This window comes from Haematobia irritans, chromosome 2 (assembly GCF_050003625.1).
Source record: "Haematobia irritans isolate KBUSLIRL chromosome 2, ASM5000362v1, whole genome shotgun sequence".
In the NCBI taxonomy this organism is placed as follows: Eukaryota; Metazoa; Arthropoda; class Insecta; order Diptera; family Muscidae; genus Haematobia; species Haematobia irritans.
In genome coordinates this window covers 101,234,021-101,260,908 of record NC_134398.1, presented here as the reverse complement: position 1 = coordinate 101,260,908, position 26,888 = coordinate 101,234,021, and the positions used below count along the sequence as shown (strand labels likewise).

The 26,888-nt window shown below is 37.6% G+C and overlaps 1 protein-coding gene across 9 annotated transcripts; it reads left to right on the top strand.

The window, feature by feature from the left end:
• Positions 1-1,250: 1,250 nt before the first annotated feature.
• Positions 1,251-18,801, top strand: LOC142225891 (uncharacterized). 9 transcript variants are annotated; one of them, XR_012719492.1, is made up of 5 exons: positions 1,294-2,118; positions 12,952-13,120; positions 13,180-13,223; positions 13,327-14,507; positions 14,683-15,260. XR_012719492.1 is itself a non-coding variant. In XM_075295750.1 (3 exons), exons 2-3 carry the CDS (start codon positions 1,530-1,532, stop codon positions 18,060-18,062), a joined length of 690 nt encoding a protein of 229 aa, XP_075151865.1. In that variant the 5' UTR covers positions 1,251-1,358; positions 1,447-1,529; the 3' UTR covers positions 18,063-18,801. The 9 variants fall into 9 exon arrangements, 3 of the variants coding, with proteins under 3 accessions (XP_075151865.1, XP_075151864.1, XP_075151863.1); XR_012719490.1 differs by having other exon boundaries at positions 13,180-14,507; XR_012719491.1 differs by having other exon boundaries at positions 12,952-13,223.
• Positions 18,802-26,888: the final 8,087 nt, after the last annotated feature.

Sequence of the window (26,888 nt, the reverse complement as noted above, 5' to 3'; positions counted from 1 at the left end):
CAATTGTTTCTTGAGGACACTGAAATCCCATTTATGGAGACTATAAAATATCTCGGGGTCAATTTCAACAATCTTCTTAAATTCAATGAACACGGCCGAAATTAACTACAAAAGGCAAAACGAGTTTTAGGATCATTTTCATACATCATGATTAGCAGATACTTACCACAAAAGACTAAATTACTGCTGTATAAAGTGGCCATCAGACCGCTGCTTACTTAGGGATTTCCAATTTGGTTCACCATCTCACCGATAGTGATTAAAGAATTGGAAATCTTTGAACGTAAAATACTGCGGAGATGCATAAATAAACACTATGCTTCACGGAACAAAAAATTCTCCAATAAACACATATACGAGGTCTCGGAAGTTAAGCCTTTCAGTGAATATGTGTTTAACCTTCATACGACGTTCGTGCAGAAACTTGCCACTCATGAAAATGACCTTTTAAAAGAAATCTACAACTTGGAAAATCATACACATTGGTCTGGTTCGACCTACTTGTCATCAATCGCCATAATCAATGAGAACACATTTGATAATCCAGACCATCCCAATACGCAGCGATTCTATCACAAGATTCCTAGAACGCACAGAGGTTAAATTCTTACATTATTTGTACACTTTTTTTATATTCTACATAATTCATACTACTCTTACCCGTATGTCATTATTACTATAATTCATTGTAGCATATTGTTATAATTATGTATAATAATCTATACGTCACCTAAAATCGCACAAAATGTACCTGATATTTTCTCCGTAGCAAGCCATTTACACTTGCATTCGAAACTGTGATTTTTATCCAAGTAAAAACCTTCAACTTATAAAAGCTTCAATTGAGCATCCGTTTTATAACATACTTACCCAACACAAATACCACTGTGATATCATTCTGCATATTTTACACACTGTTAGTCATATATTTAACAGTCTAATTGTTATCTCGTTGTAAGTTATTCATTTATTTTTGTTATTTATTTATTATCGGTAATCCCTCTTGCATTACTATCAATCGATATAGGCCGCGAGCCAGCCTTTCCCTACATTTGTTTTGCTACGTATTTTCTTTATACGTTCACTAGTAGCCATTGCAAGCAAGTAGCTAACGTACTTAACCATCGTGTATTAGAATAAGACAACAATAGTTCTAAGTATTAAAAATATACATTCGCTCCTTACTCATTGTATCACAATCAAGAAGAAGACTCAATAAAAAAATACTTACTTACTTACTTGAAAATTCTCAGCCAGTTCTACCAGTGTTAACGCCGCTGCCTCCCTCACAGCCAATGCCGCCAACGTCTTCTCAGCAACCGCGTGAGACTTTACCGCCGTTAACGTATGGAACAAACGTAACGTCCTGTAGTGGATGTAGTACTCCAAGCATAAATTATGTAAATATGCCTCAAAAAAAAATATACCCTCTTCCCTCATTTTCAGGTAATCCGGAAGAATGGCAAACATTTTCAGAGTCATTTTATTCTACCACAGCAGAATTTTCATATTCCGATCTACGCAACATAATGAGGTTAAGAGAGTCATTGAATGGCCGTGCCCGTGAAGTAGTGGAGTGTCTCCTAGGAAATTCTTCCAACGTCAGCCACATCATGTCTACACTTCGTGAAACCTTTGGCCGCCCAGAGCAACTTATATGTAGCCAAATTGAGAAGGTACGCCAGATAACACCATTACAAAATGACAACTTGGACTCTTTGGCCACGTTCTCCACAAAAATCACCAATATGTCTACATTCCTAAAAAATGTTAAAGAAGAACATCATTTGGCAAACCCGTCTTTACTGAGTGAGTTAGTTGCAAAATTACCTATTAACCGACAAATGCAATGGGGTGAAAAATGCTTGTCTTTGGAAAGAATGCCCACCATTGTTGACTTCAGTGATTGGTTGCAAAATTTAAGACGCATCGCCAATGTCGTCTACGATACGTTACCATCTAATAGTCGTCGTACTAACTCTAGCCATCAAAGTCGTAAGTTTGCTTTTGCCGCCGTCAAGAATTGTTTAGTGTGCAAGGGACTCTGCCCGTCATTAATAAATTGTAAACAATTCTTGGATATGTCCGTCGAAAATAAATGGAAGATAATATCAGATAGTAAGTCGTGTTTTTGTTGTTTGAAAAAAGGGCAGTTTGTGGTTGCTGTTGAGTGGGAGACACGCTTTTGTTTGAGCTCCGTCAAATAATTATTTTTGGGGGCCGGGGGACATTGGGGTTTCCAAGGGGTTGTCACGGTATGCTGGTGAATGCATCGTGTGGAGTGAGGTTGGTGGTCGCGACGGCGTAAAAACGCTTGTTTTTTGCAAAAAAGATATTCATTTCAATTCGCATTTTTTGCATTTTTGTTGGAACTATTATATTTTAACACTTTCATTGGAAATTGTGTTGGCCGGTGGCCGACAGTGGATAAATGATAAATACAACAAATAACAAAAACCAGCTGATGAAGTCATAGTTGCCTTTTTGGGTTCCAAGCCGTGTTTACACGACTGTGAGATCAAGTGCTAATTCACCCAACGCATAATTCACAATAGCCGATCTGACCGTTACTTTTGAATTGTACAGTGGTCCACAGCGAAAAAACAAATATTTTGCAAACTGGAAAAGAGGAAAGCCAGTAACTTATCTCCAGAAGGGGAAATTAAAAGTTCAACAAAGCAATTTCAGTTGCATAACGAACAACTAGTATCGAATATTAGCGTGGCTAGTCTTAAATCAATAATAAAATAATGTAATGAAGATGTATTAGCACGTCTTGCATCACTATCGGAAGAAGTGGCTAATTTGAAGACAGTTAACGATGGACTGGTACTAGAGATGGGACTGCTTAAAGAAGAAAATGACATGCTAAAGGCCCGTTTAAGAGAAGTGGAAGCAAGCATCAAAGGAAAGAATTTGGTTATTAGAGGATTATCTATTCAACAAACAAATACACAGGCAATTCAAAAGTTATGCCAGGAAGTCCTAAATGTGGAATCAACAATATGCGTCAAATCAACAAGAATTTTATTCAAAAGGAACGGAACTGCTGCAGTACTTGCTCAATTTGAAACAGAAAATGACGTGGAAAGTATATTGGGCAAAACTAAAAACCTTAAGGGCACGACAATTTATATTGAAAGAGACCTCAATGCTGAACGAAGGCTGGATAAGATTATTATGCTTAAACTACGGAGGAATTTGATGGGTTTCAGCAAAAAGTATAAAGTAAAAGTACAAGATGATAGAATGAAAATTGAAAACAAATGGTTTAAATGGAGTGTTAATAATTGTTACTTGTGCATACCAGATTTTATATAAATCAAAATATCATTGAAATTTGTATAACTTTCACATATTGTCAGTATACATAAAAATAATTTAATTGTTGAAAAACTTCTACCAAAAGATACCAAAATTTGAATAAACGGTTTCACAAGTTTAAATCAAGATTGGTTTTTTTCAACAATTATTTATTCAAATTTTGTTTTGAAAACGAGAATAGGATCTGTTTTTGTGAAGGATCACTGAAATAAAGATATTTGTTCATATTGGGAACAATCTGCTTCTAACGTAGAAGATTTATGAGAAAAAGTAGAAGACTACAGGGTCTTTCGCCAATAATGCCATTGACACGTTCACCATCCCGAGGGCTTCCGGAAAAGGATTCCCCTCATCAAGAACAAGTAAGTGGAAGACCAAACTCGCCAGCTAGAGAACACCAGGAAACAAATATCCCGTTGGTCGATTTACATCCTCCCTTACCATCGTCGTCACCTGAATCAATAACTTCGCCAAATATTGAATTGAACCAAGTAACTGCAATGTTTCAACAACAATTCGAGTCCATGAGGCTATTATTTTCGAGTCAAATATCATCTATTCAAGTCATGGTTGAAAACAACAATATTCAAATGCGGGAGTCACTAACCTCACTTCGCGCAGAAGTAAGAGATGAAATTTCTCGAGAACTAAATCAATCAGTAATTAGGGAACCAAACCAAAATGTAAGTACAATTTTATCTTTAAATAACCACGAACAAAATCAACAACCGCCAATGGCTCCCAACCGAACTGGACAGACAATTCAACCTGTCCTCGAATCGCAGCCTATTATACATCGAGCTAAGAAAATCTACCCCTTACCAAAGTTTTCCGGAATACCGGAAGACTGGCCTACCTTTAAAGAATCTTTCCTAACCACCACAGAAGAATTTCAATACTCTGACCTACACAATATAATGCGGTTAAGGGACTGCTTAGAAGGAAAAGCAAGAGAGACGGTAGAGTCATTACTAACATCTTCGAAAAATGTGAGCGACATAATAAAAACGCTGGAGGAGTCTTATGGCAGGCCAGAACAGCTAATAAGATCGCAGATAGAAAAAATACGATCTTTACCAAACGTGGAAGATTCGGACCTAGATGCCTTAATTGAATTCACCCACAAGGTGGGAACCATGACTGCATTCCTCAGCTCCGTAGGGGGATACCATCACCTTGCCAACCCATTACTGCTAAGTGAGCTGGTAGCAAAACTTCCGCCAAATAAAAGACTATCGTGGGCAGAAAAATCGCTTCAGCTTGGCCACATGCCTACTGTCAGAGAATTTGCAGAATGGTTATCAGAGCTCCGAAAAGTAATTAACATAGTCAAGGATTCTCTGCCTATGAACTCCAAGGAGGCTAAGAAAAAATTCGCTTGTGTTACAATTAACGACAGAAAATGTCCGATTTGTAAAGAAAATTGTAAGTCACTCTCTGTATGCCAAACATTTGCAAACCTTCCAGTTCAGGTTAAATGGAGAAAGGTAAAGAATTTGAAGCTATGCTTCTCGTGCTTAAAATTTGGACATCAGACAAAAAACTGTTTTTCAAAAAAACAGTGTGGAATCAATGGATGTTGTAGTATTCATAACGAAGTTTTACATAACAGCAAGGAGCAAGGTAAAACCGAAGTAGTTGAAACTCAAGCCCGAAGTTGTCTAGCAGAGGTAAACGCAAAATCAGTATTGTTTCAGATAATTCCGGTGCGTTTATATGGCTCAAACCGGACCGTTGAAATATATGCATTTATAGACGACGGAGCAAATGTTTCGATGATTGACGAGGAAGTAAAAAATCTGTTGGGATTGAAAGGTAGAAAAGACGTCTTAGAAATTCAATGGATTAATCGCCAGGTATCGCGGGAAAGTGTTGAAATCGTGGATATCACAATAAGTGGAAGAGGTCCAGATTGCGAGCGTTATAATATGAAAAATGTCTATTCTACAGATAAAATTGATTTGCCGCTGCAAAAATTTGATAACAAGATAACTAAAGTCGAATGTCCCTTTTCCAGCTATAATGACGTGAAGCCAAAGATGATTATCAGCCTTGCTCATGCCTTCCTAACCGTTCCGATTGAAACACCCAAGATGAGATCACCTTCTGAACCTATTGAAACTAAAACGAGACTTGGTTGGCTAGTATATGGACCAGTGGAAGAAAATATCAAGAAGGACTTTGTTTCTTGTCACTTACGGCCACTAAATACGTTCGACGAGCCTGATAAATTGGAAAAACTAGAAAGTCTAATGAAGGAATATTTTGGTATTGAAACTTTCGGTATACGCCATACAGAGCCGACTATATCCCCAAATGATAAAAGGGCTTTAGAGCTTCTTAGACAAACGGTAAAAAAAGAAGGGGATAGATTTGAGGCTGGACTCTTATGGAGAAATGAATTTGAAAGATTCCCAAACACGTATGCCATGGCCTTCAACCGCCTTAAACTCGTAGAAAAGAAAATGGGAAAAGACGCCCAATACGCTGAAGAATATAGGAACAAAATACAAGAATATATTGACAAAGGATACGCAAGAATTCTATCTGAAGAAGAAGCATCCACAAGAAACGGGAAATGTTTTTACTTGCCACATTTTGGCGTAAAAACTGAAACCAAAAAAAAGCTTCGACTTGTATTTGATGCCGCAGCAGAAGTAGACAAAATTTCATTGAATAAGGCTCTACTTCCAGGCCCTGATTTAAATCAGCCGTTGATTAAAGTATTATTTCAATTTCGACAAGCTCCAATTGCAGTGTGCGGCGATTTAAAAGAAATGTTCCATCAAGTGAAGATAGTAACCCCGGACCAAGATGCTCAGAGATTCCTGTGGAGAGACGGAGATCCTTCCAAGCCGCCAAAGACATACGTGATGCAGAGAATGATTTTTGGAGCTACATGCTCCCCATGTACTGCACAGTATGTTAAGAATACTAACGCGGCCGAGTTTTCTGAAATGTTCCCGCGAGCTTCGTATAGTGTTATAAATAATCACTATGTCGACGATTATGTTGACTGTTTTGAGACAAACGAAGAAGCCATTAGGGTTGTTCAAAATATAAAACATATTCACCAAGCGGGGGGGTTTACTATGCATAATCTCGTTACAAATTCGAAAACCGTAGCGCTAACCCTAGGTATATCAAACGATAACACTGTACATATTGGTAAAGATCACATTGAACGAATTCTGGGAATGAATTGGGACCCACGCTTGGACGTATTTCTTTTCAAACTTCAATTTCACAAAGTTCCAAAGGAAGTTTTAGAAATGAAAGTAATCCCTACAAAGAGACAACTTCTCAGTGCTTCAATGTCCGTTTTCGATCCCTTCGGATTTGTTGCCGATTATATGATATCGGTGAAAATTTTGATGCAACAGGCATGGCAATGTGGAGTCGAATGGGACGATAGTTTGCCTGAAGAAATAAATGAGAAATGGAAAAAATGGCTTCAAAATTTGGACAAAGTCGCTCAATATGCAATACCCAGGTATTATTTTTCAATTGACCCAGCAGTGAAAATCGAGCTACATATGTTCTGCGACGCAAGCGAAGACGCAATGGCAACTGTGGCCTATTGGAGAGTTCTTTACAAAGAAAAGACAGACGTCGTATTCGTAGCCGGGAAAACGAGTTGCGCTCCTATACGTTATCATTCGATACCGAAATTAGAGTTACAATCCGCTGTAATGGCAACAAGATTGAAGCAAACAATAACAACATGTCACGACCGTATAAAGGTTAACGAAGTTTTCTTTTGGAGTAATTCACACACAGTAATAAAGTGGATCAGATCAGACCATAGAAAGTATAAGCAGTATGTTGCAAATAGGGTTTCGGAAATCTTAGAGGATTCCGAAATCACAGACTGGCGTTGGTGCCCCACGGCCTTGAACCCAGCCGATACCGCTACAAGAGGATTTTCATACAATTACGAACCACAGGGACGTTGGAAAACTGGTCCAGACTTTCTAAAACAAGATGAAAAGCACTGGCCAAAAGACAATTTGATGTTGGACATAAAAGATAGAAGTGATGAATTCTTAAAGTCGAAATTTTCATTAATAATAATACAAAATGTCGAATTTGTTAATTCCATCATAAATCGGTCATCCAAATACACTAAAGTAATACGCGTCATGGGTTGGATTTTGAGATTCGCTTCTATTATAAGAAGAAATTCAACAAAAGGAAACGAATTGGATTCCGATGAAATACAACATGCAGAATTCTTTTTGGTAAGAGAGATTCAAAAAGAAAATTTCCAGGAGGAATATTCAAAGCTGCTAGAAGGAACGACAATTGATAAATCCAGTTCCATGGTGTCTCTTAGTCCATACATAGACGAGCAAAGACTAATAAGGGTCGGAGGAAGACTAGGTAATGCCGAAATACTGTCTGACTATGCTAAGAAACCTATTATTCTCCCGAAAGACCATAGATTTTCGTTTTTACTTGTTGAATACTATCACAAGAAAACATGCCATCAAAACACAGAGACTATTATAGGAATGGTGAGACAAAAGTATTGGATACCTTCCCTTAGGGTATTAGTGAAAAGAATTGAAAATCAGTGCGTGCTTTGCAAAATAAGGAAGGCAAACGCAACTCAACCACAAATGGGGATACTACCAGCAGATAGGGTAACACCATTTATTCGTCCCTTTACATATGCAGGAGTAGATATATTTGGGCCATTTAATGTGTCTTTCCACCGCCGACACGAAAAACGATGGGTAGCATTATTTACGTGTCTCACAGTAAGGGCAATACACTTGGAAATTGTAACCGATTTGTCCACGGATGCCTTTCTAATTGCTTTAAGAAATTTTATAAACAGACGAGGTATTCCCACTCAAATAAGAAGCGATAATGGAAAAAATTTCGTTGGTATAAAAAAAGAGCTTCGAAATGAACTTGAATTTTTAGACTTTGACCAAATTAAAAGATCGTCATGTTTTTGGGGAATAAAATGGCTTTTCAATACGCCATTCGACCCAGCTTCAGGAGGAGCATGGGAACGACTAATACAGTCAGTTAAAAAAGCACTACATGTACTGATGAGAGATATGATCCCAAAATACGAAGTGTTTTACAGTCTCCTACTAGAAGCTGAAAATATAGTAAATTCAAGACCTCTTACGCATACTCCAGTAACTCCCCACGACCCGGAACCTTTAACACCAAACCACTTCCTGCTAGGAACTACAAACTCAAATCAAGTACCTGCAACTTACGATCCAAAACTCAATAGTTTGAGAAAACAATGGAGAGTGGCTCAAAACTTAAAAAATGGGTTTTGGTCAAGATGGATAAGAGAATATCTCCCCGATCTCACTCGTCGCGTGAAATGGTGCCTACCAACTAAAGACATGAATGTGGGATGTTTGGTCCTCATATGTGATACGAACGCTCCTAGATCAAAATGGGGACTTGGTCGAATAGTCCATTTGTACAAAGGAAAAGACGGCATATCAAGATCAGCAGATGTTAGAACAAGTGTCGGCATCCTCAAACGACCTATATCTAAACTGGCCTTAATTGATGTCGAATCCACATAAATTTATGAAAATTTCCCAAGTCAATTTACGTGGGGGAGAATATGTTAATAATTGTTACTTGTGCATACCAGATTTTATATAAATCAAAATATCATTGAAATTTGTATAACTTTCACATATTGTCAGTATACATAAAAATAATTTAATTGTTGAAAAACTTCTACCAAAAGATACCAAAATTTGAATAAACGGTTTCACAAGTTTAAATCAAGATTGGTTTTTTTCAACATGGAGTTATGATAAAAACTTAATGTGTGGTTCACTTAATGCTATAACTATCCTGAAAGAGTTGTATGGTGAGGAATTTGATTTGACCATTAAATATAATATCTTAAAAGCTGAACTAAATTTAAAAAACTAAAACAAAATAAAAATTTAACAAGCGTAGAATTTAGTAATGTTTCAAAAATCAATTTTAAAATATTATCTTATAATGTAAATGGTCTAAAAAATAAACGTCTTTATCCTGAATTCTTCGAGTACATTGGAGGTTTTGAAATGTTTGCATTAATGGAGACACATGTCGAAGAACACCAAATGAATGGTTGGTCCAAATATTTCAATGACTATAATTTAAAATGGCAGAAAGCAGAAAGGTCAAATACATATGGAAGAGCAAGTGGAGGATTAGTATGTGGCATTAAAAAAGATCTTCAAGAAAGAGGAATTAGACATTGTTTCATGTGTGGGGTCGGGTCGAATTTAATTAAAATAATAGCTCCAGAATCAAACTTTACATTTTTTCCGTTTTATATACGAGGTGAAAATTGGCCCAATGAATTCGAGAGAATGAAGGAAATAGTCAAAAAGATAGAAGGAGACCCCATAATATTGGCAGGAGATATGAATGTGAGAATTGGTAGGCTTCAGCAAAATCTTGAGGGATGTTGTTTGGAAACAGAGTTCACAGCAGGATTGCAAGCCAGATCGTCAAAAGACAATATTGTAAATGGGAAAGGCAAGCAATTTTTGGAGTTATGTGAAGACAATAGTCTTCTTATTTTAAACGGTAGAACCAAAGGAGATGAGGAAGGCCAGTTTACATACGTAAGCACGAATGGGAATTCAGTCAACGATTTGGCAGCTATCTCATATGATGGATTGAAAATGGTAAAGAGATTCGAAGTTGAAGAAAAAATTTGGTCCGATCATCTACCCCTTAACATAGAAATCCAAGTTCAACAAACTCAAGACAGTCAAAAACAGTTAAATCTACTTCCAAAATTATTATGGAAACATGAAATCGCCGACAGATATGAAAACAGATTGAGTCAAAATTTAACTCTATATAAAAGAAGCAATGGTATAAATAATTTGAATGATCTATCAAAAATAGTTCAAATGTCGTCCATAAATGCAGGTAAACAAAATAAACAAAACAGATACAAAACCTGTTGGTATAACAGTCGCTGTGAAAGGGCTAGAACAAAGTCCTTTAAATGCCTTAATAAGTTTAGAGAAAGTAATACACAAAATGATAGAGAAAAATATTTGGATGCAGTTAAAACATATAAGATATTATGTCGGGAGAGAAAAATAGAATATGCCAGAGAGTTACAAATAAAAATCAGCAAATCGATAGACGCAAAGGAATGGTGGAAAATCGCAAGGCAAATTAGGGGTCGAGATCTAGAGATTGGTACCAACATTTCAGCTGAGGATTTCAGAGCCTATTTTAACGACTTATTAAATAAACCACAATTCGCAAATGAAGTTTCCTACGCTCTATGCTATAGAGCTAATGCAGAGTTGGACAGAGAAATTGAGGTTTCTGAAATTCGAGAAGTCTTGCGCAAAACTAAGGAAAATAAAGGTCCTGGAATCGATAGGGTGCCGTACGAGTTTTTGAAATACGCATCATATGAATTTCTTACAGAGTTGGCAAGTCAATTTAATCGAATATATGAATCAGGACAATTGGATAAAATTATGGAAGAGTCTGTAATATTCCCAATTCACAAAAAGGGCGATTTAAATACACCAAATAATTACAGAGGGATTTCGTTTATGAATACGATAGCAAAAGTATTTATGGGAGTTCTAAATAATAGGCTGAAGAAATGGGTAAACGATAACAACATATTAAATGAATTCCAAGCGGGATTCAGAACAGGATACTCGACTATAGACAACATTTACAATTTGGCCTCAATTGTGCACTACAAACTGGCAGAGACAAAGAAAGTATATGGATTTTTTGTTGATTTCTCAGCCGCATTTGATATGATACCAAGGCAATTGCTAATCTATAAGTTACATGAAATTGGAATGTCAACTAAGATAGTTAATATCATTGAAAAACTTTATCGAACTACTAAATCCATGGTATGGACAGGGGACGAGGTTTCACAATACTTTTACACATACACAGGAGTACGACAAGGATGTTTATTGTCGCCATTATTGTTCACATTATACTTAAATGATCTTCATGATTGGTTAGAAGGAGGTCTGATGATAGATGATATAAATGTTCGAATTTTATTATACGCTGATGATATTGTCATACTAGCTGATCAAAGAGACGTGTTACAAATAATGATATCCAATCTAGAAAAATATTGTAAACAATGGAATATGGTGGTTAATTTGGATAAATCAAAAATAATGGTTTTTCGAAATGGAGGTCGGTTGTCCTCTAACGAAAAATGGAACTATATGAATCGGGAAATTGAGATAGTAAATGAGTACTGCTACCTTGGCGTGTTACTAACACCAAAAATGACATTCACCAAGCACTTAGAACTTAGGAACCAAAAGGCTAAGATTTGTATAAACGCAACATGGAAGAATCTCATTGATAAACCCCTTGTGTCGCTTATAGATAAATGGAAAATTTTCCAAAGCGTATGCAGAACTACACAATCATATGGTGCTCAAGTATGGGGATTTGGTTGGTTCGAAGAAGTAGACAAGCTACAAAGATACTTTCTAAAAAAATATTAAAGCTACCAAAACATATACCAAATTATATATTATCTCTAGAATCTGATGTACCTGACAACCACTTTTATACATTGAAACTACATATAGATTATATTTATAACACAATATTCAAATACGGAAATACAAGGTTGCCGCATAAGCTATCAATGAAAATATGGAGCAAAAGAATTTTCTGGGCAGCAGAGTTAAATCGTTTAGCTGAAAGTGCAAATTTCCTGGTAGGAAATTGGTTAACAACTGAGGAGAATTGGAAAGCAAAATCTAATATATTTCTCAGCCATCTAAAAACTCAAAGTTATATGGAAAAGTCGGAAAGGGCCAGTGAAAGCGAAGGAAGATTTTATCGATTATTAAATCCGGACAAAGGAATAGACTATTTTAGCAACATTTGGAATATTGAAAAAATCTCAATTTTGATTAAAACCAGAGCGGATGTGTTACCGTTAAATGGAAATGACTACAGGACTCAAACAAACGTCCAATGTACGCTCTGTAATATGAGGGAAACTGAAAACTTACAACATTTCTTAGCCAGATGTCCAATGTTACAAGAGTTAAGGCGGAGATATCTAGGAAGTACATACATATCTGAAAGAGAGTTAATTTATATCTTAAATGGAGATCTCGATGATGGTGTGGAAAGATTGTTTAACTATGTGAACAATGCGTTAAAATATAGAAAGAATATAATCACAGAACATTTCTAGATACATGTAATCCAGGAAAGCAAATATACTAAGTTGATTTATATCTATTTAACAGCAAAGTAAAGAATTCTTTATGTTAAAGACAGACAACTTTGAAAGTTATTGTCAATAATATTATATTATAATTTTGTTATCTCTAAGTCAAAATGTAATTACTAACAATGAATTGTAAATTTTGATGAAAACAAAATAAAATCTAATCTAATCTAAAAAAAGGGCATCAAATTTCCCAGTGCAGAAATAGTGTAAAGTGTGATAAAAGTTAGTGTGGAAAGTTTCATCATGTTTTGCTGCACAAAACTACCACTTCCCAAAGTGTTGATCTTTCGCAGCAACCCACCCAAAATCCAATGCAATCAAACACAAGAAATTGTCACGCTTTAAACAACACTACCAATATTTTATTCCAGATTGTCCCCGTGAAGCTTTATGGAAAGCATAAGACCATAACAACATACGCCTTTATCGATGACGGTGCCAATGTTTCGATGCTAGACTAAGCACTTGGTGATGAAAAAAAGCGAAATGTTATCTTTGCAATGGTTGAACGACCATAGTATGATGCAAACGATGGAAAAGGTGGTATTAACAATAAGTGGAGTTGGTCAATTTTGCAAAAGCTACATTCTACATTTCAGACAATTTATCGTTGCCAGTACAAAGTTGTAAATGGGAAAGTTTGGTAAAGTTGAATGGAGATTATGATTTCTCAAATATCAATTTCAGCGAATACATCAACGTACAACCGAAACTAATATTAAGCCTTAATCATTGTTATTTAACAGTTCCTCTTGACGTACCACGCCATTTGTCAACCGTTGGGCCGATTGTCACCACCACAAGACTCGGAGTCGTCATTTATGGACCATTGCCAGAAGAAGATGTTGTAAGTAATAATCGGGCGTTGCACATACGCAAGTCAACCAATACAAAAGTAGAAAATTACACAGTTATGGAAAATCTTATGAAGAATTATTTTGATGTGGAATCTTTTGGAATAAAAGTAAATATACAACCTTTATTTTCAAATGAAAATGAACGTGCATTGAATATTTTGAATGGATCAACAAGAAAGTAGACGAAAGTCGATTCTTGTGGAAAGAAAATGTAAAACCGTTTCCTGATACTTATCCTATGGCCCTAAGAAGATTGTGCAGTGTGGAAAATAAAATGAAACGAGATAATGAATATGCAACTGAATATTGTCAAAAAATTAGTGACTACATTGCAAAGGGTTATGCCAGAAAATTGAGTGATGCTGAAAAGGAAATTCAAAATAATCGAGTATTTTACTTACCACATTTTGGTGTTAAAATGTAAATAAAAAGGGTGTTCGAATTGTCTTTGATGCTGCTGCGGTAGTGAACAATGTATCATTGAATAAGTGTCTTCTTTCTGGACCAGATATAAACAATTCACTTATTTCTATTATTTTAAAGTTGCTGGAGGATTCGAATTGAGGAATATAGTCTCAAATTCCGAGAAAGTCAGAACAGCTTGTGGGCATTCGGCCAATGGAAAAAACAATGGTGGTGAGTTTTTATTAAAAGATAACATTGAAAGAATTTTGGGAATTCATTGGTTGCCAGAAAATGACATATTTTGTTTCCGATTAAATTTGCACAAAATTGAAAAATCTATTTTGGAAGGTAGAAAAGTACCTACAAAAAGGGAAATGCTATCATCGAATATGTCTATTTACGATCCCTATGGTTTTGTATGCGATTTTATGATTGGTTCAAAAATTTTGATGCAGCATGTTTGGAAAGCTGGAATCCAATGGGACGAAGAACTGCCAGTACAAATTTATGAATGTTGGAAGATGTGGCTGCAGGAGTTATATAAATTGGAACAGTATAAAGTGCCACGTTGTTATGGAAAATATTTTCTTAATTGCCATGTGGAGTTGCATATATTTGCAGATGCTAGTGAAGAGGCAATGGCGGTGGTAGCGTACTGGAGAACGGTAAGTGTGGGTGGAATCAATATTGTTTTTGTTATGGGAAAAACTGCCTGCGCACCAACACGGTATCACACCATTCCCAAATTAGAGTTACAAGCAGCAACAATGGGCGTTCGTTTAAAAGAGTTGATTATAAAAAACCATTTAAAAAATATTAATAAATATTATTTTTGGACAGATTCAAGAACCGTGGTGCAATGGATTCGTTCTGATCATCATATCTACAAACAGTTTGTCGCCAACAGGGATGGAGAAATTTTGGAAAGCAGCCAAATCAGTGACTGGAAATGGTGCCCCGGAAATATAAATCCAGTTGATTATGGGACTAGAGCCAAATTTCCCATTAATTATGAGATAGACGGATGGTGGAAAAATGGACCCGATTTTCTTCGTATGGATGAGTCACACTGGCCATTGGAAACCCAAATGAAAAATTGTTCTGATGACAGCGGTACCAAGCTCCGTTCAAAACATATCATTCTTTCTACAAACCAGGTACGACCTGAAATTCCTGAGTTTAATCGCTTTTCTAAATATTCCAGACTCAGAAGAACCATGGCTTGGGTAAGGCGGTACATACTTAATTTGTTATATAAATTAAAAGGCATCGACTGCATCAAAGGTGAGCTGACGGTAGAAGAAGAAGTTTGGGCGGAAAACCATCTATGTCAAGAAGTACAAAAATCTTGTTTTGCTAATGAAATTACATGTATCCAGAAAAATAAATCAGTCGCTTACACCAGTTCAATAAAATCACTCAATCCGTTCATTGGAATTGATGGCTTACTTCGTGGTAATGGTCGTCTGGCTAATGCACCGAATTTGTCTATAGAAGCAAAAAATCCTATAATTCTTCCAACGAAGCACCCGTTCACTCGTTTATTAGTGGATTCATACCATACCAAATTTCAACATATCAATACATCTACAGTCATGAACGAAATTCGTCAGCGTTTTTGGGTACCATCTCTTCGCCGTCTCTTGAATAGCGTCCAGTCTGCTTGCCGTGTTTGCCGCCTTCATCGTGCCAAGCCAACTCAACCTCAAATGGCCCCTCTTCCAATCGATAGAGTGATTATGTTCGACCGTTCACGTATACAGGAGTGGACTATTTTGGGCCTTTAAATGTCACAGTGCGTCGCCAGCGGGAAAAGAGGTGTGTCTGTTTATTCACCTGCTTGACAGTACGAGCCGTGCACTTAGAACTATCAACCGCGAAGGTGGTGTCTGGGAACGACTCGTGCGCTCTGTCAAGAAGGCTCCTTTCATGATGTTAAAAGAGCAGGCCCCCCGAGAAGCAACTCTGAACAGTTTTTTGATTGAGTCAGAAAACATGGTCAACTCACGCCCCCTGACACATCTACCTGTGACTCCAAGTGATCCGGACCCCCTCACACCAAATCATTTCTTGTTAGGATGTTTGAATTCTACCCAGACGCCAGCCCCCTTCGAGCCAAGGCTTATGTGTTTAAGGAAACAGTGGCGAGTTCTACAAAATCTGAAAAATGGAATGTGGCGTCAATGGATGTCCGAATACTTGCCGGAGATGACAAGGAGGTCGAAGTGGTGTCTCCCTTCAAATCCAATTAGTGTTGGATGTTTGGTTTTTATATGCGACCCTGACATGCCGAGGTCACAGTGGAAATGTGGAAGAGTAACCGAATTGTTTGTGGGTAAAGATGGAGTGGCTCGGTCGGCGTTGGTATCAACCGTCTCAGGCCAATATCGAAGACCAATATCTAAACTTGCAGTGCTTGATGTACTTGGGCATGATTCTTGTGAAGCATCCCCGTCCGGGTCAATTCACGGGGGTGAGGATGTTGTCGATGGCAACCCGAAAGATGGCAGCACTACCGTTGGCAATGCGAGTGGGTTCGATGGGGTTCGAACCGCAACAACTGAACAATAATTTTATGGCAGTTCCTTATATACACTAAATATGTTTATTTGTATTAGTAAATTTTTGCGTCCCCTTTTTTCATATAAAAGCCCTTCAGGCCTTGATTTGTCCCTTTCTGCTGGACACAAAAAATATGTAAGGATAGTCAAGGATTTTATATTCCCCGTCTTAAAACTTGTATAAGAAAACGTATAAGGGAGTGCAAGACTTGCACCATATATAAACAAAAATTTCAAAAATCAATTGATGGCGGCCCTTTTCCCTGAACGTGTTAACTTTTCGCTACCATTCATTTATGCGGGTGTGGACTTTGCTAGCCCGTTTAATATTATTTATTTATTTATTTCCATTTATTTAAGCAATTCAAAGCCTTTACAGGGCCAATTTAACGAATTTCAATGTACTACTCTAACGGACATTACAATATTATATAAAAATATTAAATATCAATTAATAAAAATAAACAACAATCTTATATAAAAAATTGAACCAGCAATCTTATATCAATAATGTTATATAACATATACATATATATTTTTTGAGTTTGTTAATGTTCTTGGATCCCATTAAGTCATTAAGTTTAAGAAATGCAAAGATTATTAAGGGTTACGCCGCCATCTTTGTGTGTTTCTCAACAAGAGCGGTCCATATTGAAGTTTGTTCCGATCTCTCAGCTGATTCATTCCTGGCAGCGTTTTCGAGATTTATTGGACGTCGTGGTTTACCGAAAACCATGTTCTCCGACAACGGTCGAAACTTCGTTGGTGCAAATTTTAAACTATTGCAGGAACACAATAAGTTTTTGAAAAACGCAGAAAAATGTATCCAAGATAAATACGCTCTCCATGGCTTCTCTTGGTCTTTCATACCCCCTTACGCTCCACATATGGGCGGCCTATGGGAGGCCGCCGTAAAAAGTATGAAGTCCCATCTGAAGAAAGTAACAAATAATCTATCGTTCACATTTGAAGAGTTTACGACATTTCTGATTAGAATTGAAACTGTGCTGAAATCCAGACCGATTTCACCTATCTCGGAAAATCCAGACGAATTATTACCACTTACTCCAGGTCATCTGCTCAGAGGAGCTCATCTTACCGCTCCCCCCGAGTCTTTAATTGAGCCAAACGAAACTGAAATTTCACATTTGTCCAGATGGAAACTGTTGAAAGTATTCTACATGCATTTAGTCAATGTTGGAAGTCGGAATATATTACTGACTTTCAACATCGTTTCAAGTGGAAAACCACAAGAAATAATATCAAAGTTGATGACTTTGTCATAATCAAGGGTGACCACTTGCCTCCCACGGAGTGGAGACTCGCACGTATTGTTAAAGTTATTCGCGGAAATGACAACAATGTACGCGTTGCAGCAATTAAACCCCAAAATAGCACAATCGTGAGACCGATCGCGAAACTTTGCTTGTTACTCACAACATCATACTCTTCGCATAAAAAGCGAATTGATTCATCGACAAATGATCGTTTTTTTAGAATGTTAATTTCTCATCGTGCCTATCTCTCTTTTTCTCTCTTTCTTTTCTTTCTCCCTTAGGTCCACCATGGGTAGAAGTTTCGTTTGCGGCTTCAACCACCCAATTAAATATTGCACACATTTTCGATGGATGTACAAAGATGAACGGCGAGCAGTCATAGAGCGATTCAACTATTGCGTCTCAGACCGCCACCGACGCAAATGCTGCGCTTCAACAAATCGCTGTAATGTGTGCTCTGGTGCACACTATACAATGATCCATCGCCCCCTTTCTGCCCCTGCTCAGAAAGTTTTATTATGGCAGAAAAAACACATCAACCACCTGTATGTGAAACAGTGGACAGCTCAAAGAATGACGCTTCTAACTCCTAACATGCCAACAATGAAACGGATGCTGTTTGCAATAATGATGTCGCCCCCTTGGCTCCTGCTACTAAATCTCTTCTGAAAAAGTACATATCAGAACCTATACCAAGAGGCCCCTTAGCAGATGGAACCCCTATACTGGCTCCAGTTGCTCTTTGCCGTTTACGTGTAGGAAATCGATTTATTGATGTGAATTTTATAATCAATAAAACTGTGCCCTAATGCGCTTTACAGACTATCAGTTATTCCGGACGGGATGTCGTTGTTTGTAAAGAATCTTACAGTATGTCGCATCGGTACGACTTGTCGGCGATGACTAAATAATCGGTTAATGTGTTATCGATCCCATAAATATGCAGCAGTATCGATTATGCCTTCGGACTTATAATGTGCACAATATATGGGATATGTCCGACACGAGCACTGTCGTCCGGAATAACTGATAATCTGTAAAGCGCATAAATCTCACATCAAATATTCAAATATTCACCTCGACCAATAAAGTCGCAAATAATTGTATGAATTCAAGTGGAATTTTTTTTGTTGTTTTCCTTTATCGTTTTGGAAAACCTCTTTAAATATTATTAGCCCTTGGTTCACGACCAGAGCTAACAATAGCTTTGGGCCATTCAAATCCCCAGGACCTGATGGAATTACTCTGGCGGAGTTACAAGCAGTGACTGACAGTGCTTGTGTATCTCAGGCGCATTCAGTAAGACATGAACAGATTCATGCTGCATCTATTGCCTTTAGACATTTTGGCCAAACAGTCAGCTGCAACAACGGATGTGCGGTTGCGCGAGCTATCGCTGTGGTCGGACAAAATGTACGGTCACAGTTCGGTCCTCAAAATAATACCAGATGTGCCTAACGTAGTTTGAAACTCTAATTCCCAACAGTGAGGCGTGGTGTACACAGAACCCGGGGAATAAAAGATATATAGATTTCTACACTGATGGCTCCAAATTGGATGGACAATTGGGTTTCGGAGTATATTCTAATGATCTGGAACTTCGAATAGCGAAAAGATTACCTAATCACTGTCGTGTTTTTCAGGCTGAAATATTAGCAAAAAGAGAGGTGGCGAATTGGCTGAGAAGTAATGTTCCAAAAAATGTGGGCATTAATATATACTCAGACAGTCAACCTGCAATAAAATCCTTGGACTCTGTGTTCCTTAACTCGAAAACGGCCATCGACTGCCGCAAATTTCCCAACGAGATGGCTGATCAGTACAATATTCACCTAATATGGGTGCCTGGCCATAGGAACATACCGAGGAACTGCGAAGCAGATGAGTTAGCAAGGCTAGGAACTACCTTACATATTCCAGGGGAATATAATATCTCTGATTGTGGATGGGAATTTTCCCCTGACTGCTAGCGCCACATCATCTGCGTATGCCACCACTTTTATCCTTTCTTTTTCTAGAAAAACCAGAAGGTTGTTTATAGCAACATTCCAAAGAAGAGGTGATAGAACTCCTCCTTGGGGAGTGCCTCTGTTCACATACCTTTGTATGTTTGCTTGCCCTAGTGTGGCTGAAATACGTCTCTTTATTAGAAGTTCGTCTAACAGCCTAAGTATACCTGGATCAACATTCAGAGTTGTCAGTCCATTTAATATCGAGCTCGGATGGACATTATTGAACGCCCCTTCGATGTCTAGAAACGCCACGATTGTGTATTCTTTGACCAGTTCATGCAATGCGGTCTCAGTAGACCTGCCCTTCGAGTATGCATGCTGTCGTTTCGAGAGCAAACTTGAATCCATGCTAGTTCTAAGATACATGTCTATCATCCTCTCCAGGGTCTTAAGTAGGAATGAGGATAAACTGATTGGTCGAAAATCCTTCGCACTCGAGTGAGAGGCTTTTCCTGCTTTAGGTATGAAGACGACTTTTGTTTCCCTCCACTTTTCTGGAATATATGCTAAGTTTACACATCGTTTATATATCACCGTCAACCAGGGGATAATTCTTTCAGCCACTGCCTGTAACTCCGCCGGAGTAATTCCATCAGGTCCGGGGGATTTGAATGGTCCAAAGCTATTTAAAGCACATTTTATTCTAGATTCCGACACAATTTCCTCGATAGGAAATGACCGCTGAGCCTCTGTTACACCGCCAGAACATGGTTCAAACGTCTGATTTCCAGGGAAGTGTGTGTCCAAAAGTACCTCCAACGTCTCCTCACTGGACGTTGTCCAATTTCCCTCCGATGTTTTAATGAAACCTGGAGCGGTGTTAGTGGATGCTAGTACCTTCCGTAGTCTGGAAGCCTCTGACGTATTCTCAATACTGCTACAGTAATCATCCCAAGAGTTTTGTTGAGACCTTCTCAGTTCTTGTTTATATTCTCTCAGATTCATCTTGTAAGTGTCCCAATCCTCCGGAGCTCTTGTGGACTTTGCTTTGTTAAAGAGCTTCCTGCAGGATTTCCTCATATTACTTAACTCCGTAGTCCACCATGGCGGCCGATTTTTCCCCTTGGATTTCCTCTAGGGCAAGCAGCTTTCAGTGACATGTTGAAGGCCTTAGTGATCCGCTCCACTGCGTGTTCAATATCTTGCACAGTGCTCATATATGTCTCTGGCATTTCCGGTATCATCAAATTGAACGATTCCCTATACCTATTCCAATCAGCTTTCCTAACATTTGGCGGAAATATGGTCTTTGAAGTACGAACAGCCAATCTGAAACTGATGTAGCGATGATCTGAGAAGCTATGTTCCCTCAAAACTTGCCACTCAGATATCTTATCATTCAGTTCTTGCGAGGCCAAGGTGACGTTCAAAACCTCTTGCCTGTTTTTAGTAACAAAAGTTGGGGCATCTCCCTTATTGCAAACTACCAAATTAGTACGCAAAATAAACTCTAGGAGTGACTCTCCTCTTGTATTAATGTCACCACTTCCCCATATGCTATGATGTGCATTTGCATCGCATCCCATAATGAGTTTTGTCTTTGTTTTCAATGACTCCTCAACTAAGGTGTTAACGGCACATGGAGGCATCTCCCTATCATGTCCCATGTAGACCGAAGATACCCAATATTTGCATTTGGATATCTCTAGACTGGCTACGACAGTGTCTGCATTGCTCAATGAAGGAAGCAGAAATAAGTTTAGTTCGTTTCTAGCAATTATACATGCTCGATTTATATCGTTACCGGTATTATGCAAAAGTTTGAAACCCAGAGTGCTTAATTCACAGATCTTCTTCTTATATATTTATGGTTCTTGAATAAGAACTATATCAATGTCTTCTTTCATCAGGAGAACTTTTAAGGCAGCACAAGCGGCCTTACAATGGTGAAGATTTATCTGGAGGAACCGTAGAACCATCCAAATTTTCAACCACCGTCAAACCGCACAAAAGATATGCTAGTGTTCTCAAGACGTCAGATATCACTTCTGATATCTGCTATAACGGGTCGCTGCCTGATAGGCGAATTTGCAAAACCTATTGGTGCGAAGTATAATCACTACTGTATGACCTCTTGTGTGAGTGTCCTGCATTTTGTGTAAGGCATAAGCGAATTTTAGGAGCATATAGCTTTAGATTACTGGCGGACCTGGAAAACGTTAACTTAAGCAGTCTGCTAATGTTTTTGGAACAATCTGGTTGGTTCAACAGAAGGAAATAATAGAGAAGGTTGAGTGGTTAAAACTAGAAGTTCCCATATGTAATAGGTACTTTGTGAGTACTATGTTCGGTTTTTTCACCAAAACACTAAATTAAATGTACAAAAATATTTATGAAGACTATTATATTTTTATCAAGTCTTACCAAATAATGGATGGAAAAGATCAATGAATTGATTGATAATCATTTTATATTTCTAAATTAATTAAGAAAAGTAACCGTGAAAAAAAGCTGGTTCTCAGCTTGAAAACTGAACATAGTACTCAGCTTAAGTGAGCCTGAAACTTAATCGTGCTGCCTGACCTAACCTATGATTTGTGGAAATATTGTTATTGCTAACAATTTGATTGCAAAAGGGGGATTTTATTTTTCCCGTTATTTGGTAGATTTCCTTGAAGCAGACGGACGGTTTGATATTTTGTAGTTTTTTGTTAAATTTTTCAGCTTGTTCAATATTAACTGATTCCTTTATTATTATTTCTAATAGCTGGATTTTTTTTCGAGAGAATGGTATACTCACTACTCAATTTGTTTCCAGTGCGGTGAAAAATATTTTCCAATTGTTTCTGCCAGTTATGTTTAATTTTGAAAAGTTTTCTTGTTCCTTCCGACTACGGGAATTTATTGTTAGTGATTTGAATTTGTTGAGAGTGAGAATTATGTATATTTTTGTAACTTTCATTGAATTCTTCAATTATTTAAGTTATCACTTTCGGCATTATTCAAATTGTTATTCTGTTGAGGCATTAATTGAATAGGAGAAAGATCCATATCTCGGCGAAAATTGTCCCTGTTTGTATTTTTATAAGAGTTAATGGTAATTGGAGCTCTAATAGAAGACCATTATGCTCCAGTATTAGGGTAAGTTTAAGTGGAAAATGATCTGAGAATGATGATATTTAGGGTTGAAATTTGATAATTTGCTCCATTTCCACTGATCAGATGAGAACTAACTGAAAAATGATCAAGATAAGGCGGACCATTCGGATATGAGGGCGAAGAATCACATAATCTAACGACATCCAATGTGTGATTTTCCAGCCAGTTGAGCAGAATTTTACCATTTGAGTTCTCGACGGCATCGCCCCACGCGGGATTTTTTGAATTAAGATCACCGCCAAGAATAAATGAATCAAAATTCTGGCAAAAATTGAATAATTTTTCCAAATCAGATTCTAATGCCTGAACTGGGTGATTACAGGGAATATATACAGACCCAAGCAGATATATTTTCTTCATACTATTGCATGATGATTCAACTTTTCTGAAGGTGGTTTTGAAACCAAAATCATTCAAATAAACTTTCTCATAGTGAAATGTATTCTTTACTACAATAGCAGCACCCAATGGTTAATTATCATATATAAAATTATATCCATTTAATTGTACTCTTCAATTTCTTTTCAGATGGCATTCCTGAATGCAACCAGTGTCAAGTTTGTTGTGTAATAGGGTATTCTTAAGGTCAATCTGTCCATATATAGTCTTAATTTTGTTAAGAATACGAATGAATTCAGTTTTGGCTTCAGCTTTCTGCATTTTTGGGTATTCGGAAAGGAATATGTTTACTTCGTGTCCAATTGTTAATTCTTCTGGTTCGAGGAAAAGTGAACTCAGTTTCATGAATTGCTCAATAATAGAGGGTTTATGTGTCGTGTGACTTTGCATAGTACGTGAATTGGAAAGACTTGTAAAACTTTGCTCAGGGATGATTTTTGATGCACCAACTGCATTTTGGACATTGCGATAGAATGTTCTTCTATCGCTTTAGCAATCCTATGTTTTCTGGCTGCCGTGTATTTCTTGTAAGTGGGGCAGGCTCCCCAGTTTGCGGGATGTCCCGATTCCTTGCAGTTAATTCAAAACGGTTCTTTATCATCCTCTCTTTTTCTCTGACATTCACCTGGGTTATGATTTTGGTCGCATTTCACTCATCTGTACCCAGAATTGCAGTTCTTTTTTTATACCCTCCATCATAGGATGGGGGTATATTAACTTTGTCATTCCGATTGTAACACATCGAAATATTGCTCTCAGACACCATAAAGTATATATTCTGGGTCGTGGTGAAATTCTGAGTCGATCTAAGCATATCCGTCCGTCCGTCTGTTGAAATCACGCTAACTTCCGAACGAAACAATCTATCGACGTGAAACTTGGCACAAGTAGTTGTTATCGATGTAGGTCGGATGGTATTGAAAATGGGCCATATCGGTCCACTTTTACGTATAGCCCCCATATAAAGGGACCCTCAGATTTGGCTTGTGGAGCCTCTAACAGAAGCATATTTCATCCGATCCGGCTGAAATTTGGTATATGGTCTCTAACAACCATGCAAAAATTGGTTCACATCGCTCCATAATTATATATAGCCCCCATATAACCGATCTCCAGATTTGGCTTGCGAAGCCTCAAAGAGGAGCAAATTGCATCCGATCCGGCTGAAATTTGGTACATGGTATTGGTATATGGTCTCTAACAACCGTGCAAAAATTGGTCCACATCGGTCCATAATTATATAACGCCCACATAAACCGATCCCCAGATTTGGGTTGCGGAGTCTCAAAGAGAAGCAAATTTCATCCGATCCGCCTGAAATTTGGTACATGATATCGGTATATGGTCTCTAATAACCATGCAAAAATTGGTCCACATCGGTTCATAATTATAAAGGGTGATTTGTTAAGAGCTTGATAACTTTTTTTTTAAAAAAAAAACGCATAAAATTTGCAAAATCTCATCGGTTCTTTATTTGAAACGTTAGATTGGTCCATGACATTTACTTTTTGAAGATAATTTCATTTAAATGTTGACCGCGGCTGCGTCTTAGGTGGTCCATTCGGAAAGTCCAATTTTGGGCAACTTTTTCGAGCATTTCGGCCGGAATAGCCCGAATTTCTTCGGAAATGTTGTCTTCCAAAGCTGGAATAGTTGCTGGCTTATTTCTGTAGACTTTAGACTTGACGTAGCCCCACAAAAAATAGTCTAAAGGCGTCAAATCGCATGATCTTGGTGGCCAACTTACCGGTCCATTTCTTGAGATGAATTGTTCTCCGAAGTTTTCCCTCAAAATGGCCATAGAATCGCGAGCTGTGTGGCATGTAGCGCCATCTTGTTGAAACCACATGTCAACCAAGTTCAGTTCTTCCATTTTTGGCAACAAAAAGTTTGTTAGCATCGAACGATAGCGATCGCCATTCACCGTAACGTTGCGTCCAACAGCATCTTTGAAAAAATACGGTCCAATGATTCCACCAGCGTACAAACCACACCAAACAGTGCATTTTTCGGGATGCATGGGCAGTTCTTGAACGGCTTCTGGTTGCTCTTCACTCCAAATGCGGCAATTTTGCTTATTTACGTAGCCATTCAACCAGAAATGAGCCTCATCGCTGAACAAAATTTGTCGATAAAAAAGCGGATTTTCTGCCAACTTTTCTAGGGCCCATTCACTGAAAATTCGACGTTGTGGCTCGTTAGTAAGTCTATTCATGATGAAATGTCAAAGCATACTGAGCATCTTTCTCTTTGACACCATGTCTGAAATCCCACGTGATCTGTCAAATACTAATGCATGAAAATCCTAACCTCAAAAGAATCACCCTTTATATAGCCCCCATATAAACCGATCCCCAGATTTGGCTTGCGAAGTCTCCAAGAGAAGAAAATTTCATCCAATCCGGTTGTAATTAGGAACATGGTGTTAGTATATGATCTGTAACAACCGTGCCAGAATTGGTCCATATCGGTCCATAATTATATATAGCCCCCATATAAAACATTCTCCAGATTTGACCTCCGGAGCCTCTTGGAGGAGCAAAATTCATTCGATACGGTTCAAATTAGGAACGTGATGTTAGTATATGGTCGCTAACAACCATACCAAAATTGGTCCAATCACACAAAAATTGGTCCATATCGGTTCATAATAATGGTTGCCACTAGAGCCAAAAATAATCTACCAAAATTTTATTTCTATAGAAAATGTTGTCAAAATTTTATTTCTATAGAAAGTTTTGTCAAAATTTTAGTTCTAGAGAAAATTTTGTTAAAATTTTATTCGGTTCATAATAAAATTTTCATCATTGTCAAAATTTTATTTCTATAGAAAATTTTGTTCAAATTTTATTCGGTTCATAATAATGGTTGCCACTCGAGCCAAAAATAACCTACCAAGATTTTATTTCTATAGAAAATTTTGTCAAAAGTTTATGTCTACTTTGTCAAACTGAATTATATACGTATTGGTTCGATCTGTTTTGATTTAATATATACCACGTATGGACTTACATACAATTTAGAAGATGGTGTTAGGAGGTTTTAGGATACCTTGCCAAGCGTTACCTTGGCAAGGGTTACCGCAACTTAAGTAATTCGATTGTGGATGGCAGTGTTTAGATGAAGTTTCTACGCAATCCATGATGGACGGTACATAAGCTTCGGCCTGGCCGAACTTACGGCCGTATATACTTGTTTAGGTTTCTCCCATTAAATTATTTGATTTTGTAGTGCGCTTATTTTAAAAACGTCACTCAATGTTTGTAGGAAGTAGTGATACAAGAAAAAGTCCGGTATCAATATTGTTCTTAATGGAATTTGAGGTAGTGAATTTGGCTACGCTTGCCACAGTGTCCGGAACAATAGTATTCAGTTCAGATACAATTTCACCAATATCAGTGTTAGATGTGAGACCTTTAATTACTATTGAAGTCTGTTTCAGTTCTTTCGGCGTGAAAGAATAAGAATGGATGTTGTTCTCCCTTACGTTTGCCATCATTGATGCATCGACAGTTTTTTTGCTAAAACAGCAAACAATCGGTTATTTTGGAACAGCAGACATACTGCAGAAAAGTCAGTAGTTTGCAGAAATTTTCTGCTGATCCGAATAAAATTATAAAGTCTCTCCAGTCAAATGGACAATAGTAAAATCGTACACATTATAAAACTTGAAACGTTAAAAACAATTAATATTTTTG

Coding starts and splice junctions, on each gene's coding strand:
- LOC142225891 (XM_075295748.1), top strand. CDS start 1,296: ATGCCGCCAACGTCTTCTCAGCAACCGCGTGAGACTTTACCGCCGTTA. Junction 2,119..17,961: donor ATGGAAGATAATATCAGATA/GTAAGTCGTGTT, acceptor TTTCTCCCTTAG/GTCCACCATGGGTAGAAGTT.